Raw genomic sequence first — 17,454 nt, 5'->3', positions numbered from 1 at the left:
TAAACATTAAACAGGAGAGGTAGGCCTATTAACATCAACAATGTGACAGTTAACCAAAATGGGCGGTTAACTACTTAGGTATATACTTAATTTTACTTAAGAATCAAACTTACATAACATTTAATGATAAACAACTGTCTACCATGGTTACCTAAATCACTTTAAATGGTTATGTCACTGTCATTTGTTTACTGGTCTCAAGAATGAAATATGTCTGGCCACAGCCCATGGGAAAGTCTGATTGCTGGTTTTATTAATAAAATCTGCTGAAAATAATCTTAATACATAACTGATTGTAGTCACATGAGCCATTTGACTAGACCATTTTGTAACTGTTTTAATACAAAAGGTCAGGGCAAATGGAGAACAATGGACACACAATCTACTCAGCAGCACACATCTCGTCACTGCAGTACCGCTCCAATGATATCTATTTACACAATCAGCTGATTCTTGTTACACCACAATCTCAGTCTGTCATGAGCGTCTCCTCCTCTCTTGTCAGCACACAGTTACTGGACCAGCACGCACGCAACACGCTTAACAAGGTCATCTGGAACAGGTATTGACTTTGCATTGTTATTAAGTCTGTTTTGTGCTATTATATTTAATCATAATTCTATAAATGATCATTTTCTGTGTATACTTGTATTGTGTCTTCTATGTATTGTGTAACTGTAATGTTAGGTGTAACATTTTTAACTACTTCTCAACTTCGATACCTTCTACTACAACAGTAATTATTTTTTTTTCTAGCAAACTGGTTTGTATGCTTTTTAATTATTTAACAAATGTATTACAGTAAATAAGTTCATATAAGCTATAATTGTGTTCTTATATTGTTCATGTAAATGTATCATGTTTTAGAATAAAAAAAAACATTACATTTAACAAAAAAAGATAATTTCATCAATAAGTAATTTTGAAAAAAAATCATAACATCACAGTTTCATAACATACCTAACGTGCACGTGTATGCCAGTGATTTGTGGTGATCATATGCAAACAGGTCCAACAGGTCTGGGAGCTTCTGATAAACAAAACATCCTGACATTCAAAACAAAAGACTCACCATTCTACATTACACTTTAAGTGAATGCCCATTCACACAGAGAGAGCTATGATGACATAGCACAGTTGAATGAAAAAGTGCTTTAAAAAGTCTCCAGACATGTTTTCAAAAGAACTTGACATGCTTAAAAAAAGACACCAGGGGAAAACATAACATATATAGCACAGTGTAATGGAAAAAATACTTTTTTACTTTTTAAAGTTTACTGTTTCCACACAGTGAAATGCAAAACCAGATTCATTCTGTGTGAACAGTCTCTAATATCAATTCAATTTACAAATATCCATGTAACTTTGTGACATATTGTCTCACGATTCAACTTTCTCCCACAGCTGAGACAGCAGCTCTTGACAGGATGAAGGCCGTGATTGTGTTGCTTGTACCTCTTCTGCTTCCCTTGGTCTCTGCTCAGACATTTCGTTGGGGCCCCTGCCCAACACCAATGGTCCAGCCAAACTTTGAATTAAACAAGGTAGGACTATGCAAATATAATGAATTTTAAAGATACAATTCAGAATTGTCATTATTTACTCACCCTTACTCATTTGTCTATTGTTTATACTTTGTTGTGTTTTTTTTATTGTTTTTAGTCGACCGTGTCTGTGCTTAAATGTGCTTTAGAAATAAACTGAACTTAAATTCAAACTTGAACTCATCTTTCTAAATCCAAATGCTGTTATTTTGTTTGATTTGGAAAGGCATGAGAGTGAAAAAATAATGACAGAATTTTAACTTTTGGGGTAAGTAAGCCTTTAATAATGTACAGTGCACTTATATGAGCTTTACCTTGCACTCCAAGTACCTTGGAAAGTGGTATGAGATCGAAAAGCTCCCAGCATCCTTTGAGAAAGGCAAGTGCATTGAGGCAAACTACGCTCTAAGGCCTGACAACACCGTCCAAGTTCTCAATGTTCAGACATAGTGAGTAGTCAAATGTTTTGACTAAAATAGAACTTGTGTTTTATCATCATTTATCCATAACTAAATTGTGTGTTTATATAAAACAGCAAAGGAAAAATTCAAAAAACAGAGGGCACAGCAATCACTCAGGACCCGAAGGAGCCAGCCAAGCTTGGAGTCAGCTTCTCCTACTGTAAGTCCATGAATGTGCTCAGCTTCTGTGAACACATTTCTAGAACATTTTTCTCTTTTTTTTTGAAGAGTTATTTTGTTAATTCACTGTCTGCTGTTTTTTTATATATGCAGTCACTCCCTACGCCCCGTACTGGGTCCTGTCTACTGACTACAACAGCATTGCGCTTGTTTATTCATGCACTGATGTTCTCCGGCTCTTCCATGTGGACTATGCCTGGATCCTGTCACGCTCACGCATTCTCCCCCCAGAGGCCATCTACCATGCCAAAGAGATCTTCTCACGTGACAACATCGACGTGAGCAAAATGTTTCCAACAGATCAGCAAGGATGCGATAGTACTCTTTAAACATTGAAGACTGAAATATATATTTTTGGTTTAGAAAAGTTCCTTCACTATTACTATTATGGGTGAAAATGGAGTTATCATTATAAAAGTACTGTTGCATAAAACTGTCTGAACCCAGCCAGCACATAATTATAGCCTAATATGTATATGTACGTTGTACGTTTTAAAAATAATAAATAAAATGCATTATCCTTTGCTTATGAAGCTTATGGAGTTCTGTCATGAGACATTATTTTATTAAACAGGTGTTATTTTATAAATATACTGGAGTCGTATCTGTTCTGCACAATTTGAGATATGCATTGGTCCTCAAGATTGTTTTCTATGCCTTTCTGAATACTTCATGTCAATAAAAATGTGATTTCTATTGGAATATTAATGAATTAAAACGGAATTATGTTCTTGGAATGTAAGTAATGGTATTTATTTTTCATGTTCATGGTTGTATGGAATGATGCATAAACCAACTTGATTTGAAATATCATATACAGCCCTGAGGTGGGTTTCAATGATGTAGATCTAGTTTGGGAGGGGACAAAAAATTCCTGATCCTGGGGTTCAATCTGTGCAGAACCTGTGACACAACTTCTTCTTAGCTCTCAGAAACCAACGGATCACTTGTATAATCACTGCTGCAAAGGAGGTAATATTCATTTCCAAAACAATTAACAATATACATAACATGTGAATTAATAATGAAAAATAAGTTATGTGGGATGCATGCAATATAGCAAAACGGCTTTTTCAAGTTTGCTTATATTTACCTTAAATTTTAATTCGTAAAAGTTTTTTGTTTTGTTTTGTTTTTTTAATTCCAGGAAATGATGAAGTGGAGTATTGTTTTGGGAGTTTTCTTGCTTTGTTTTCTTGCTAATAATCTCAGCGGTAAGCATTGTATATTACTCATATTACTATTATTATCTTTGGGCACTTTGGATATTTACTTTAAAAACTACATTTCAAGCTTTTCAGATTATGAAAATCGCTGCATTTTATGGTAAATATTTCTGTATTATTGGACAAAAGAGGTTAATGTTTGTCAGATAGCTGGAACATTTGATGAAAAGAAAACAGTGAAATACCACGTTAATATCATAATCATTAAAGACTTGAGCTGTGTTCATTCAGGACAAGTGTGCACATAGTTAGGAATAATATTTGTGGAGGAAACTCTCACATTTCTTGAATCCTTCGAGAGATCCTCAGTTCTCATGTATGAATCAGCTCTTTGTCAGGATTGCAGATTTCATTGACTTTTCCTCTACTCTCTCCTTCCACAGGTGCCAGAGTCATTCCTGAAGGGGGTAAACAGACTATTTACCATTTTGTTTACACACCTTTAGCCAGTATATATTAATAGTAGCATTTCAAATTCCTCTATGCAAAATGAGGCTTTTATTTGAACAAATAATTGAACTGTTGGTGCTGGTTTTATAATTATATTCACAATGCTAACTGTATTGTTATGTTTGCCTGAGGACACAAAGAGGCACATTTAGACATAACTTCTGCAGTTACACATCAGGAATTCTGGAATGCAAGAACTCAGCAGGAATACACAAGCTCTATTTTTCTCTCTCAAATATAGTGCCCTATGAACGGCCACCGGCTGTGCCCTACTGGTCTTATTCCACCTCAGATTTCTGGAACTATGTGGAATACTTCCGCAACATTGGGGCCTACAACCAGATCAATGAATTGGCCAGAACATTCTTCGCCCATCAGCATCTGGGAGACACGCTGGGTTATGAAGTTGCAGAGCAACATGAACACTAAGTGGATGTGATTAGTTCATCACTCATAGTTTAGTTTGTGTTATTGGAACTAATGATAATTTACAAAATATAACTAAACACCATTTATAGCCCTATAATAAAGAGTGTTGTGCCGTATCCTTAAATGTATTACTACTAATAAAAAGGTATATAGGAATAACAGCAGTGTGATTAACAGCTTCAGAGTGCATGATTGTGATGTATTATACGATTATTGCAGTTGCAAATATAGGAAATACAAGAAATAAAACAATAAAGTGACATACTGATGCACAGCAATTATTTTAACGCCATCATTGCAATAAATCGGAGGACCAGTTCTCCAACCGAGCCAGTGGGACCCGGTTTCCACCCGGTTACATTTTGACGCAACACCACTAGTGGATGTGAAGCCTAATACGATTCAGCGAATCGATTCCTTCAAACAGTTCATAGTAAAGAACCGGTTCTTAGCGGTTTACGACATCACGTGGACTGGCGTGGTATATTTCATACTTTAAATATATTAAACATCCTAATAAACCCATGTTTCATACCATTATTATTATTATGTTTAGGTAATTAATTAGAGTTGTAGTAGCCATGATTCGGCTCATTTTAAAATGTAAACACATTTAATGCATTTAAGTCCTTCAGAAATACATTCATTTATTTATATTTCTGCCATTCTGCCCAAATAAATTCAGAAAGCGCATCCTTCAAATCGGGCGTGGAAACAGGTTAAAAAGATTCGACTCAAAAGAACAATTCATTCACGAATCGGACATCGCGAATCGAAACAGCACCGGAAACAGAGGGAAGCGCTGAAGTGTTTGTTTTGGTGAATGTGACAGCGAGCTGAAAAATACATAATTTTAACATTTGTAACGTTACCGCTGACTTTTGAGTAACTTACTCACGCTGAAGATATGAAGCCAGCAGTTGATGAAATGTTTCCCGAGGGAGCTGGTCCGTATGTGGACCTGGATGAGGTCGGTGTTTACATGTGTTTATATGATGGTCTGTGATTATGATTAGCCATTTGAAAACGCGCATGTTTAAGTTTACATACACTTAATACATATCACGTATATGTAAACGAACAGATTTATGTATAATTTCAAGTAAATATATCTGTGTAAACCACACTTTCCTGTGGCTTCTTCCTTCTATACTGTACAAAAATTATCCCATTAGTGTTTATTCAGTAAATATATATGGCGTAATATTTGTTCTAAAACAGTATGCCTTTGTTCACTTAAAATAAGTGAAAGAGTAAATATCTGACAGGGCTGTTGATCTATTGTAATGCTGTGTGTTGACAGGCAGGGGGCAGCACTGGGCTGCTGATGGATCTGGCCGCCAATGAGAAGGCAGTACATTCAGACTTTTTCAACGGTGAGACTCACAAAGTTTGATGCTGTACAGTACATAGATCAGTTACTTTCCTTGACCTTTACTAGATTACTAGGTTTGTTTTCATTAAAAATAATTTTAATGAAAATTCTTAGGGCATTTTAATTTGTATATACAGATAAAATACTTTAGAGTTGAGCAAAACATGCACATTATTATTTTTTAAAGATTTATTTACTTTTCTAGGCCTGGAAATGTCCATTTTTAAGTCCTATGTTAAAATTATGGAATAATTAAGAATCAGGTATAACTGGAGTAATAAATATTTTTTAATATATATATATATTTTTAAATAAGTCTATGAAACTCATATTTATTTTAATGTATTTTAAAATGTAATTTATTTCTGTGATGGCAAAGCTGAATTTTCAGCATCATTACTCCAGTCTTCAGTGTCACATGATCCTATCAATGTTGAAAACAGTAGAATCATTCAGTTGTTGAAATATGCTTCATATTTTTGTGGAAACTGTCATACGTTTCTAAGATTCTTTGATTAATTGAAAGCTCAAAGAAAAATAAAATAAAATAATTTTGTACTTCGTAAATTTTTACTGTCACTTATGACCAACTGAATGCATTCTTGCGTAATAAAAGCATTGATTTCCGCAACAAATGAAGCACAACTGTTTTCAATACTGATAATAAGAAGAAATATTTTCAGCAAATCAGCATATTAGAGTGATTTCCAGAGGATCACGTGACAGGGGTAATGATGCTAAAACAATTCTGCTTTGCATCACTGCAAAAATGTATTCAAAGAAAAACAGTTATAATTTTACAGTATTTTTGATCAAATAAATGCAGCCTTGGTGAGCATAAGAGACTTAAAAACATGAAAAATATGATTTATTCTAAACTTTTGACTGCCAGTGTTTGTATATATATATATTTCTATGCAAAATTATTTTTAAAAACAATTAAGTTGCTGTTTTTATTTGTTTGCTTGGCAACAGAATATCACAAAAGTGCTTTAGCATGCAGACTCGGCAATTTTCTTTACACTTTTCTGCCTGCTCTATATAGTGATAGTAAAGGTAGTTTGAGCTTGGCACAAGATGACCTAAAAACAGGCAGTTAAAGAGTAAAGGAGGTATGAGGCTGAGCCCATGTAAAGCACATTTATTGGGTTTCATTGGCTCCAGCGCAGCAGGTCTTTCCTCTTTAGAGGCTCTGTATCCATCTGCAGCGCTTGAAGTAGCTGAACACGTGTCATTCAGGGCTGTTTTTATCAGGGGGCCCTTTTGAAAGGTTCATGGAAAATAACCCAGAGACCCCGATAAGAGCTCATACACAAACAGCATGTTTTAGATGAGGTATTTGTGCAAATTATTATTTAAAAATGACACATTCTGGTTTATTTTGCTGTATCAAAGGTACTGTATGTATAGATGTGCTATTAATATTTTATGCTTCTTTTTTTCTCCACAGATTTTGAAGATCTGTTTGATGATGATGATATTCAGTGATGAAGAGGACAAATATGATTTCTCCATTGTATAAAATGTTGTACATTTAAGTGTTTTTCTTTCTTCACTTTAAGACTGATGTTGCATTGTTAACTCTCAGTTGAATAATAAACTTTTGTGCAATACAAAGTCTTCCTTTTTCCAGAGGTTTCCACATTTTAAAAACCCCAGACATTCCGAGTCAAAAGTTGGAATTATTATAAACGTTTTTTCCCTAGGCTGAAATCTGTTTCTAGCCCTGATTGTAGGTTTTTGCACATTCCTGAACACCTGTAAGGGTGCATAATTACATGTGCAATCCACTTTTAACATAAAGCACAGATGTTTTACACTCTAACATTGACATCAAAATATTTTTTTCTCCCAGATATATCTGAACAGACATCATAATCTGTTATCATTCAAGGCAGATAATTAAAGACATACATTAATTCCTAATCTGTATTGCTGCATCACAAACAGGGTTTTAATTGTGAATGATCACTTGTAATGCCATTCTGCACAGTTAATTGTGGGATAATGGATTGAGCTGGTGCTTGGCAGATGTGCGTATGATCAAATTCCCCATAAGATTTTTGCCCTATTTGCTGCAGTTGATGATGGTTCAGTGCATTTACTAGATTTGTAAATTTAGATTTAGATTTACTAGAATATCCACTAGATTTGTTTAATCTCCGCTATTCTGTTAGTTGAAGATAACAAGCACCATCACTTGAATTTACAGGGTCTGGATAAAACTTTTATGGGCACGTCCTCCCCCAATGTAAAGACACGCATAGTACATTTCCAGTTGTTGATGGTAACCCTGAAGTTGTGTTATTATATGGACTTAAAGGTGACCTGCAAGCATACTCAATTTAAAGAAACAGTTCTCCCCCAAAAAATATGTAAATTTGCTGAACATGTACTCACTCTCAGGCCATTCAAGACATACATGAGTTTGTTCCTCATTTTAGAACAGATTTGAGTATTTTAGCGTTTCATCACTTGCTCACCAATGGATCCTCTGCAGTGAATGGGTGCCGTCAGAATGAGAGTCCAGACAACTGATAAAAACATCACAATCCAAAAGCAATTGACATGACTCCAGTCCATCAATTGATGTATTGTGTAAAGATAAACTGCACATTTATAAGAAACAAACCCATCATTAAAACACTAATTTAAAAGTCTATTATCCATAATAACACTTCCTACAGTGAAAAAGTCCATCCTCTATTGTCTCCTCACATCAAAATCCACCGACATATTTGTTTAGAACTGTTTTGGTCTGTAAACGGTACTTGATCTTTGCATATTTCTCTCCTGATTCAGACAAAATGATTTTTCACTGGGGAAAGCAATATTACGGAGGGAGAATTTTAGCTGGAAGCAATGGTTTGAAGTTAAAACGTCTTGATAGATTTGTTTATTACAACCATGCAGCTTGTGGATTATTGTGATGCTTTTATCAGCTGTTTGGACTCTCATTCTGGCGGCACCTATTCACTGCAGAGGATTCATTGATGAGCAAGTGATGTAATGCTAAATCATTTTAAATCTGAAGAAGAAATAAACTCATCTACATTTTGGATGGCCTGTGAATTTTGGGTGAACAATTCCTTTAAAAACAAATCTGAAAACCAATATATATATATATATATGGATTGCTCAAAAAGCAAAAAACACTTATTTATAAACTGAAAGCTACAATACTAAACCAATTAAATACACCTGAGATATATATTTTATTGCATTCACTATTTTGAAGGCAACTAGTTTAGATATAGAAATCCACAAAATAACCTACATTATCATTACAGGTGATATTATTTTACATATCTGTTCTAAAACAACTGCAAAAATTGGAAGTTTCATGTCCTGATTTTTGTTCTTCAGCATTTTTTCTTCACCTTCTAAACCCAAAACAGTTGATGTTCTTTTCTCTGCTCCTGTTTCTTTGTCTATAATTGCAACATCTGATTGGCTGACTCAGTGGGCCAGAGAAGGCCAATCATAGGGCTGGAAGCAACATGTACTTGGCCCTATGGGATGCACCTTTTTGTTATTAATGATCAAGGTTGGGTTTAAATTGTGGCCAGGTTCTCAACGGTGGCCCAGTCAGTGTACAGGGGTGTGTTGAGACTGTAGTGCACGAGGGGTTCGGCACACCTTCCTCTTCCAGTCGGTTTAGCTGCAGAGCTGAACTTCGAGGCCTCTCCTCAGCGGGTTCACATCATCACATCCTAACACAGGTAAGACACAGCTCAAACCCTTTTGTATGTCTTTTCATTTGTATGATTATAAAGCAAATGCACATTTCTACATTTCAAAAACCCTTATAGTTACTTTTACCAATATGCAGATGTGCCCCCAAACGTTAACAGTTCTTAAACTTTTGAACTTTTTTTTGCACAATTAAATGATAGTAAGAAAAAGTTGAAAGCTGCACAAGCAAAATACTGACATTGACAAGATTATTGTAAGACAGCATAAAGAGCATAACATTATATGTTGAACGTGTAAATGACATGTTTCTTTAGGCATTTGTAGAATGTAATAATTTGCAGGTAATTAAACATACAGAGTGAAGTTTCTTTAACTGTTTGCAGTTCTTTCTTATTTGATCAATTCTTCATCTTAAAATGGTCAAATATTAGCTCAAATATTGCTAAATTTAGATAATCAAATATAAAGGAGCAATAGGACATTCTCTCTTATAACGATTCTCATTTGCTACTATTATTATCATCTTGAGAGGTTCATCATGTTAAAATATGGATATGAAAATACATGCTACATTTAAATGCTATAAATAATTTTGTTTATCCAAAGGAGTCAGGAAGGTTAAGAATGGCTCGTTTGAGAAGATCTTCCATCTTCCAAGTGTTGCTGCTAGCAACATTATTATTACCAGGTGAGACTTTTAAATTATTATTTTTTTTCATGTTAAAAATTGTTCTTCGGTTTTCCTCACAGTTGGAGCTGTTTTTTTGTTTTCCAGAAAATGTAAGTAGGAACCTTTATTTTTAGTAGTTCTATGATAAAACGCCAGATAGAAGCTACTTGACTCAATGACTTTGTGTCTTCTGAGTGAAATTTCCCCAAAAGCCCTGTAGCAAACAATGGGGTATCAAGTGCCAAGTCTGCAGTTTTTGCTCTGCAACTGGTAAAATGATTAACGGTTGTCAGCAAAACTCAAGTGCACCAGGTTTCCAGATGTGGCAGCAGTTTATAAGCTCATAAAAAATAAACTTGCTGATACTTAGCAACATTTCCTTTACCTCCCTCATAAAAGACACTGAGATCCTCCGTTCAGTCACCTCCCAGTAAAGACATCCATGATCCACTCGTCCCCATTCCAGCAGAGATGAACGTCACCTTTAGAGAGATAAGACGGAAATTGTGTCAGTTCATACATTTTTCTGAGGATAGGATAATTAGGTTCACCTGTAGGTTCAGAGACTCCTTTCCTTTGTAGATTTTATATAGCTTTTGCTTGTAGAGGAGCTTGGTTACTGCAGCCCCCTGCTGCCAGGCATCAAAGTGCTGATGTGTGCTGTTTGAAGATTAATTTCCTACAATACCCTGTATTTTACCACCTTCCCTTCCCCAAAAACTTGTAAAACTGCATCTTGCTGCCCTCAGCTCATTGGACCTTTACTGTCTATAAGCATTTTCTACTCTGTCTTTGAAAAATGCAACATCTGTTTGAGACTTGGACCCCATAATTTTTCCCCCTGTACTCTTCTTCTCAAACAGAGTTTCTGTTGGCTGGCCCTGTGACCCAGCGTTTAAAAGGAGATGGTGAGTATGGCTTGTTCTCCTGTTCTGTCAGATTCTTTATAGAGTCCCAAATAATTTATCTTTTGTATATCTACCATAGAATCTGAATGTTAGATATGCACAGTGAAGTAACACATAATGTTTCTGCCAGATGGAAGTGATGAAAAGGCAGGTGTTGAAGCAGTTCCAAAGAAACTAATCCGCAACAGGAGAAACATCAGTTGGTACAAGCAGCACTCTGACTTCTGGAGCTGGTACAAATACTTCAATGACAATGGGAATCAAGAGGGAGTGAGTACAGCATATTATAAACTAAACAGGACAACATAGCACACCTGCAGGTCTTATGAGAATTGTTCATAGTTGTTGCAAAAGTTAACCTTAAAGGGATAGTTCACCCAAAAATGTAAAATTCTGTTAAATACTCACCCTCATGTTGTTCCAAACCCATAAGACCTTTGTTCATCTTTGGAACACAAATTAAGATATTTTTTGTTGAAATTCAAGGTCTTTCTGACCCTTCATAGACAGCAACGCAACTACCAGAAAGGTAGTACGGACATTGTTAAAATAGTCCATGTGACACCAGTGGTTCAACTGCATGCGTCGTGGTACTCTCGTGGACATGCTTCAAAGACTGTCATGGAAGAGAAGAAATTGTTGAATAAAGTTATTTTTATTTGTCTTTGCACACAAAAAAAGTATTCTCTTAGCTTAAAAAAATTAAGGTTAAACCACTGATGTCACATGGACTATTTTAACAATGTCCCTACTACGTTTCTGGGCCTTAAACGTGGTAGTTGCGTTACTGTCTATGCAGGGTCAGAAAGCTCAGATTTGATCAAAAATGTCATCATTTGTGTTCTAAAGATGAAAGAAAGGTCTTTCGGGTTTGGAACGACATGAGGGTGTGTAATTAATGAAAAAAAAAAAAAAACATTTTGGGTGAACTATCACTTTAAGGATGCACAATATATCAGTACCACATTGGCCCAGAATGTCAATACCAGGGAATCAGTTGCCATCTTGAGGATGATTGAGGTTGTTTATGTGTTTTGTGTTGAATGTATATTCCACATACTGAATCAAAATCATTCATTGTCACCTTACAGGTTGCAGAGCTGGATCGCGTCTATCTTGCATATTTGCAGAACAAGAATCGGGCTGAGGCACGTCGTTCCTACAAGCTGTACCTGCAGCACCTTGGCGACATCTACAAATCTTGTGCCGAGTCTGATGACCCAAACTGTGTGGCCTCGTACACCAACAGACCCAAACCCAAAGCTGAGGCACCAATGCCTGCCCCAGTCAAGTCTTGTGACCCTTACAGAGACCCGTACTGCTCGTACTCGAAGGGATATTCATATTACCCATACATGGCTCCGGCCCCAGCCGCTGTCAAAGCCTCTGCACCTGCCCCTGTCAAAGCCCCAGCGTACATCCACTCGCCTGTGGTGAAGGACTCACATTCTGGTTACTACCACTACTCTCCGATGGTGCAACCCTTCCTGTCAGCCGAGCAGAGGGCCGAGCTGTTGCGCATCTGTGATGCCGAGGATGTCGAGTGTCTTCAGTACCACCTCCGTGCTGCTTACGGATACAAGCCCGCTGCTGCCCTAGCCCCATCCTATGCCCATCTCGGCTGTGACCCTAAGACTGATCCTCACTGCGTCCCCCATCAGGTCCAGAAGGCGCCATCCGGTCTGTACCTGCGTCATCCCCATTGTGACCCTCGAGTTGACCCATACTGTGCTTATGCTGCTGCTCTGGCATCCTCACAAAACCTTGAAGCCCCATCTTCTGGCTTGGAGAGAGCCTGCAACCCTCTCTACGAGGATAACTGCAACCCTCTGACAGCCACAAGGTTTGGCAGCCTGGCTCCTGAAGATCTGAAGGACGAGCCTGCCTCTGAAACCGGTGCCATGCGAGCACCTCCGAGCCCTCGTCGTGACCCTTATACCATGCACCGAGATGCATATGCTGGGGCTGATCTGAGAAGACACTTGCCTACACATCTCCAACCTCCAAGGCACCAACTAGAGGAACCTCAACATCCTTTGGGACCCCGAGGAAAGACCAAGGAGGGATATGACTGTTTCATCGGGTATGACAAAGAGTGCTTTCCACTGGGTTCCCAAAACGAGCACCGTCCTGCTGTGCACAGACAGCCGTCCTACCCAACCGAAGCCTACGAGCCCCACCTGAATGCTGATGGATCCAGGAATGGAGTGGTCGAACCTGATCCTGACTGTGACCCGGAGTACGACAGAAACTGCCGCTTGCGCCGCTATGAACCTGAGGTGGCCGAATCTCAGGAGCCAGCCCAGGAGGCATCCCACCATGAGGAGGTACCTCAGCATAGAGGAGAGTCCTACCCTGAGGCCCCAGGCTATGACCAGCAGCAATATGAGCCCTACATGAGCGGACAAGAGGATCCATATGCCGGATATGGCCCCCAGGAACCCAGAGCGACTAGCTTTCAGGATGTCCTGAGAGGATACGGTGGTCGGTATCCTGGCCAGGATGACCACCGTGCCTACAACGGAGACTACAGAAATAAATAAATACCTGTGACATTTGTATACAAAGAATAGTAGATCAGGACAGAACATGTTTTTGTAGATAAATATTGCAATGCACACTTGTAGAAAAGGTGCACACGCATTTTCACAGGATTTCACTTGGTTCACTCAATATTTTCGAGAGCTGCTGAAATTTCCTAGCTCTGGAGTTTGACAGCACTTGTATTGGATTTTTTTTTTTTGATTCTTATGATTTCTTGCTGATTCTTTAAGCTCATGTAATCAGATTGTGTGTTGCAGCATCTCTAGGAGAGATATTCTACTAGAGGAACACTTGAAATAGCTCTTCGTATCTTTGTGGAGGGAAAATTACACAAAACAAAGTATGTAAAAGGTGAATAGCGTACTTAAATATACTGTAACCTCTCCCATTTTGGCTTTTTCTTTGTAAATTCACCCACCAACTTCCCTTCAAGTTAATATTTAATGAATTTCTGGGACCCTTGCTTATTTGTATTCTTTTTTTAAATTGCCAAATTGATGCTTTGTGATTCGTTTGCATATTTGAAAGATGTTTTTCTTTGAATGTTTCAAATAAAAGCTTTAAAGGTCTTGAGCTCTTTTTATTTGCAAATGCTCTATTACTACTGACAAACTAACCAATTTAACAAAGAGTTTTTCAATTAATTCAAATCAAATAACATTATTTAAAAACAACTGCTGGTAGAAACTGTTATTGCTCACATTTTATTGGACTATCACAGACAAGTGATTTATTATGCCATCCTACTGTATTGTCATTCACAGAGCAATGCAATACTAAAAACTGATTAATTATCTCACTGTTCAACTTACTAACACACAAACAGTCAGTTATAATACAATAAACTGCACCGAATTAACTTAAAAATCCATATTTATGTGGCATCATTTGCTGGATTGTTTAGTTAAATGTCTTGGGAGTTTAGAACAATGTTTAAACTCCACAGTTAAGATGTTTCTTCAAAATCTAGAGCACAATCCAAGCTGTGACACAGATACCTTCATTAGCCTGAGCATACTTTTAATAAACATTAATACATATAAGTACTCAACAGCTGTGACGCTATTTTGGTTCATTAAAAACTATGGCCTACAAATGGTGATTAAAGAGCTGCTGCAAGATTGCAAGTCGCAAATCTAAATAAAATAGAATTATAAGGTCATAGCTCAGCACGCATGGTGGTATCTGACCTTGAACACTGATTCAAATATCAGTGAGGATGAAGTATGCTAAACTGCACACCAACTGCTGTACTGAGAGGAAGCCAGTTGGCTAGATGTGACATGTTTAGCGGGTGGGCAGCCAGACTCCCTATGAACATATCTGGCCTATAAATCTAAAAATGACAGGGCTTATGACAGTATCAAACACAGACACACACAGCAAATAATCTCTTCATGCTGAATTAAACTGACTGATTGTTCCGTGAGATTAAGTGAACATGTGGATACAAAAACATCCACATAGACAGTGTCAGCGTCTGCGGTTGTCAGTTGGGTTGCTTAAGATTTTAGGAGTCAAAAGGAAGCCAGTGAAGGTGGAGTCGTTGTTGGCATCTGCATAAATCCCTGCATCAAATATGTCATCATACAACTGTAACCAAACCTCATCTCCAGCAGACAGATTTAAAATCACCCCTCCAGAGGCCTGATCCAGATTTCCGTTGTGGAACTGGTCAAGTGTAAAGGCCACAGTCCGGCCGTTTTTAAACATAGCTACCTTGGTCTCCTTGCCATTGATGGTAAGATGATATGTAAAATAATAGATCCCAGGGATGGCACAGCGAAACTTTCCGGAGATGTCGTCGTAGTGGTGCTGCTCATTGTAGAAGGGTTTAGTGAAGCGGATGGGAGCTCCACTGGCCGGGCTGGTTTCACCTGTGAGTCCCATGCTAAAAGCAGAGTGGTAGGGGAAGGAACCCTCTCCACTTTCTCCTTTCAGACCGGGGTTTCCAGGAAATCCTCTTTTTCCTGCAGGTGCCTCGTCCCCTGGGTCACCTGGCTCTCCATTCGGTCCCTTGGGGCCTTGACAAAGAGAATTTAATGTTTAATTTAATTTTTAGGCAGACAAACCTTTATATTGTTAACTGAGAAGAATCCATAAAGGTATATTCACTAAAGTAAGGCAATCAAAAAACAGAACTTTTTTTTCAAAACAGCGGGTGAGATCATTTAGTTTAAATGTGTATATATTTTTTGTGGGCACTTAGGGATAATTCAGCCAAAAATGGAAATTCTGTCATTAATTACTCACCCTCATGTTGTTCCAAATCCGTAAGACCTTTGTTCATCTTCGGAACACAAATTAAGATACTTTTGATGAAATCCAAGAGCTTTCTGAACCTACATAGACAGCTGACACATTCAGTCCATGTGACATCAGTGGTTCAACCGTAATTTTACAAAGCTACAAGTATAGTTTTTGTGCGCAAAGAAAACAAAAATAGCGATCTTATTAAGCTTCATAAAACTATGGTTGAACCACTGATGTCACATGGACTATTTGAACGATATTCTTACTACCTTTCTGGGCCTTGAACGTGTCAGCTGTATATGTAGGGTCAGAAATCTCTCGGATTTCATCAAAAATATCTTAATTTGTGTTCTGAAGATGAGCAAAGGTCTTATGGGTTTTGAACGACATGAGGGTAAGTAATTAATGACAGAATTTTCATTTCTGGGTGAACTATCCCTTTAATACTATTAAGAGTCTGTAACTAAATCACCTTGATTTCCATTATCTCCTTTTTCCCCCTCACGCCCATCACGTCCGTCCTGCCCAGGGATCCCATCAAACCCTGGAGTGCCAGGAACACCCCTCATCCAGCGGGCACAAGGTTCCCTGCCGTCTTGCTGAGCCAGCTCTGTGTCCCCCTCCTGAGAGACACTCAGTCTGGCTGCCATTAGCACACAAAGCACAGCTATCCATGCAGGCTTCATTGTAAGAGCCATGTGATCAATCTATTTTGAAAAATGAAAAAAAAAACTTTTTGAAAAGTAAAGACATCAGGATTAGAATTTCAGGATTAAACAAGCATGTTTTATCCTACCTGGTCATCAACAGTGTGTCGTTAGAGTCTTGTGTGTGGAGTGATAGCCTGAGCTGTTGTCCTTTTGAGATCTTGTGTGCTAGTTTTTTTCTGTGCTTGTTGTCACGCCTAAAAATATCTGACTGGACATACAAAGCAGCTGTTCGTATTAAACAACCGGTCACACTGTCACATTGAGATAAGACAGTGTGAGAGTTTTGTACATTTATTGTTTATTCATTCCTGCAGCCTGCGAATCAGTTTTAATGCACACTTGGTGGGAATAGCTAATATCTGATTTATAAGCTTTCTCAATATCGTTAGGGGTATCTGCTTATTTAAGGAATGTAGAAGCAAATTACTGCCTAGAAACCTACTAAGACCCATTGTGTCTGTGATCTAATTTACCAATACAGAGCGTTGCTATCATGAGAACAGGAGGAACTTCTATATTATAATCATTGGGCGCCACCTTGTGGCTGATATAAAATTATGGATGTATGGGTTTGGTGGTTAAAAAAAAAACCTTTCTTTCAGAAAGCATGCTTTATTTTATTTAAATTTAAATAAAAAGCATGCTTTCTGAAAGAAAGATTTTTTTTTTAACCACCAAACCCATATATCCATAATATATGGGTTTGGTTTGACATTCTATAAAAAAAAAATCCTTTCATTTAGATAGCATTTTATTTTATTTAATAATAAAATGTATTTTATTTCATAATACATTCATAATAAGAATGTTTCTTGAGCAGAAAATCAGCATATTAGAATGAATTCTGAAGGATCATGTGACACTGAAGAGTAATGATGCTGAAAAGTCAGCTTTGTCATCACAGGAATACATTACATTTTAAAATATATTAAAATTGAAAATGGTTATTTTAAATTGTAATCATATTTCACCATATTACTATTTTTACTGTATTTTTATATTAAAGTG

General features: G+C 37.4%; 5 protein-coding genes across 7 annotated transcripts; 4 read left to right on the top strand and 1 right to left on the bottom strand.

The window, feature by feature from the left end:
* Positions 1–458: 458 nt before the first annotated feature.
* Positions 459–2,997, top strand: LOC306864758 (apolipoprotein D-like). The gene is made up of 5 exons (XM_079408973.1): positions 459–562; positions 1,405–1,544; positions 1,872–1,993; positions 2,080–2,165; positions 2,279–2,997. Exons 2-5 carry the CDS (start codon positions 1,428–1,430, stop codon positions 2,512–2,514), a joined length of 561 nt encoding a protein of 186 aa, XP_079265099.1. The 5' UTR covers positions 459–562; positions 1,405–1,427; the 3' UTR covers positions 2,515–2,997.
* An 84-nt stretch (positions 2,998–3,081) lies between these two features.
* Positions 3,082–5,260, top strand: LOC306864756 (otospiralin-like). The gene is made up of 4 exons (XM_079408971.1): positions 3,082–3,157; positions 3,333–3,399; positions 3,795–3,818; positions 4,103–5,260. The coding sequence occupies exons 2-4, from the start codon at positions 3,336–3,338 to the stop codon at positions 4,288–4,290; spliced, it is 276 nt and encodes a 91-aa protein (XP_079265097.1). The 5' UTR covers positions 3,082–3,157; positions 3,333–3,335; the 3' UTR covers positions 4,291–5,260.
* Positions 5,120–7,276, top strand: LOC306864757 (COP9 signalosome complex subunit 9). Its single transcript, XM_079408972.1, has 3 exons — positions 5,120–5,260; positions 5,594–5,666; positions 7,116–7,276. The coding sequence occupies exons 1-3, from the start codon at positions 5,198–5,200 to the stop codon at positions 7,151–7,153; spliced, it is 174 nt and encodes a 57-aa protein (XP_079265098.1). The 5' UTR covers positions 5,120–5,197; the 3' UTR covers positions 7,154–7,276.
* Positions 7,277–9,985: 2,709 nt separating this feature from the next.
* LOC306865234 (uncharacterized protein) lies at positions 9,986–13,482 on the top strand (the record flags this gene model as incomplete). The annotated part of the gene is made up of 4 exons (XM_079409721.1): positions 9,986–10,049; positions 10,895–10,939; positions 11,070–11,209; positions 12,031–13,482. 4 exons carry the CDS (start codon positions 9,986–9,988, stop codon positions 13,480–13,482), a joined length of 1,701 nt encoding a protein of 566 aa, XP_079265847.1.
* Positions 13,483–13,682: 200 nt separating this feature from the next.
* Positions 13,683–16,907, bottom strand: adipoqa (adiponectin, C1Q and collagen domain containing, a). 3 transcript variants are annotated; one of them, XM_079409719.1, is made up of 3 exons: positions 16,533–16,613; positions 16,209–16,468; positions 13,683–15,507 (listed from the first exon to the last, which is right to left on the bottom strand). In XM_079409719.1, the coding sequence occupies exons 2-3, from the start codon at positions 16,432–16,434 to the stop codon at positions 14,957–14,959; spliced, it is 777 nt and encodes a 258-aa protein (XP_079265845.1). In that variant the 5' UTR covers positions 16,435–16,468; positions 16,533–16,613; the 3' UTR covers positions 13,683–14,956. The 3 variants fall into 3 exon arrangements, with proteins under 3 accessions (XP_079265845.1, XP_079265844.1, XP_079265846.1); XM_079409718.1 differs by having other exon boundaries at positions 14,048–15,507; positions 16,209–16,443; positions 16,533–16,907; XM_079409720.1 differs by having other exon boundaries at positions 14,048–15,507; positions 16,209–16,375; positions 16,533–16,650.
* Positions 16,908–17,454: the final 547 nt, after the last annotated feature.

This window comes from Barbus barbus, assembly GCF_936440315.1.
Source record: "Barbus barbus genome assembly, chromosome: 46".
Classification (NCBI taxonomy): Eukaryota; Metazoa; Chordata; class Actinopteri; order Cypriniformes; family Cyprinidae; genus Barbus; species Barbus barbus.
The sequence above is the reverse complement of the archived record's forward strand: the minus strand, read 5'-3'. Positions and strand labels throughout refer to the sequence as shown.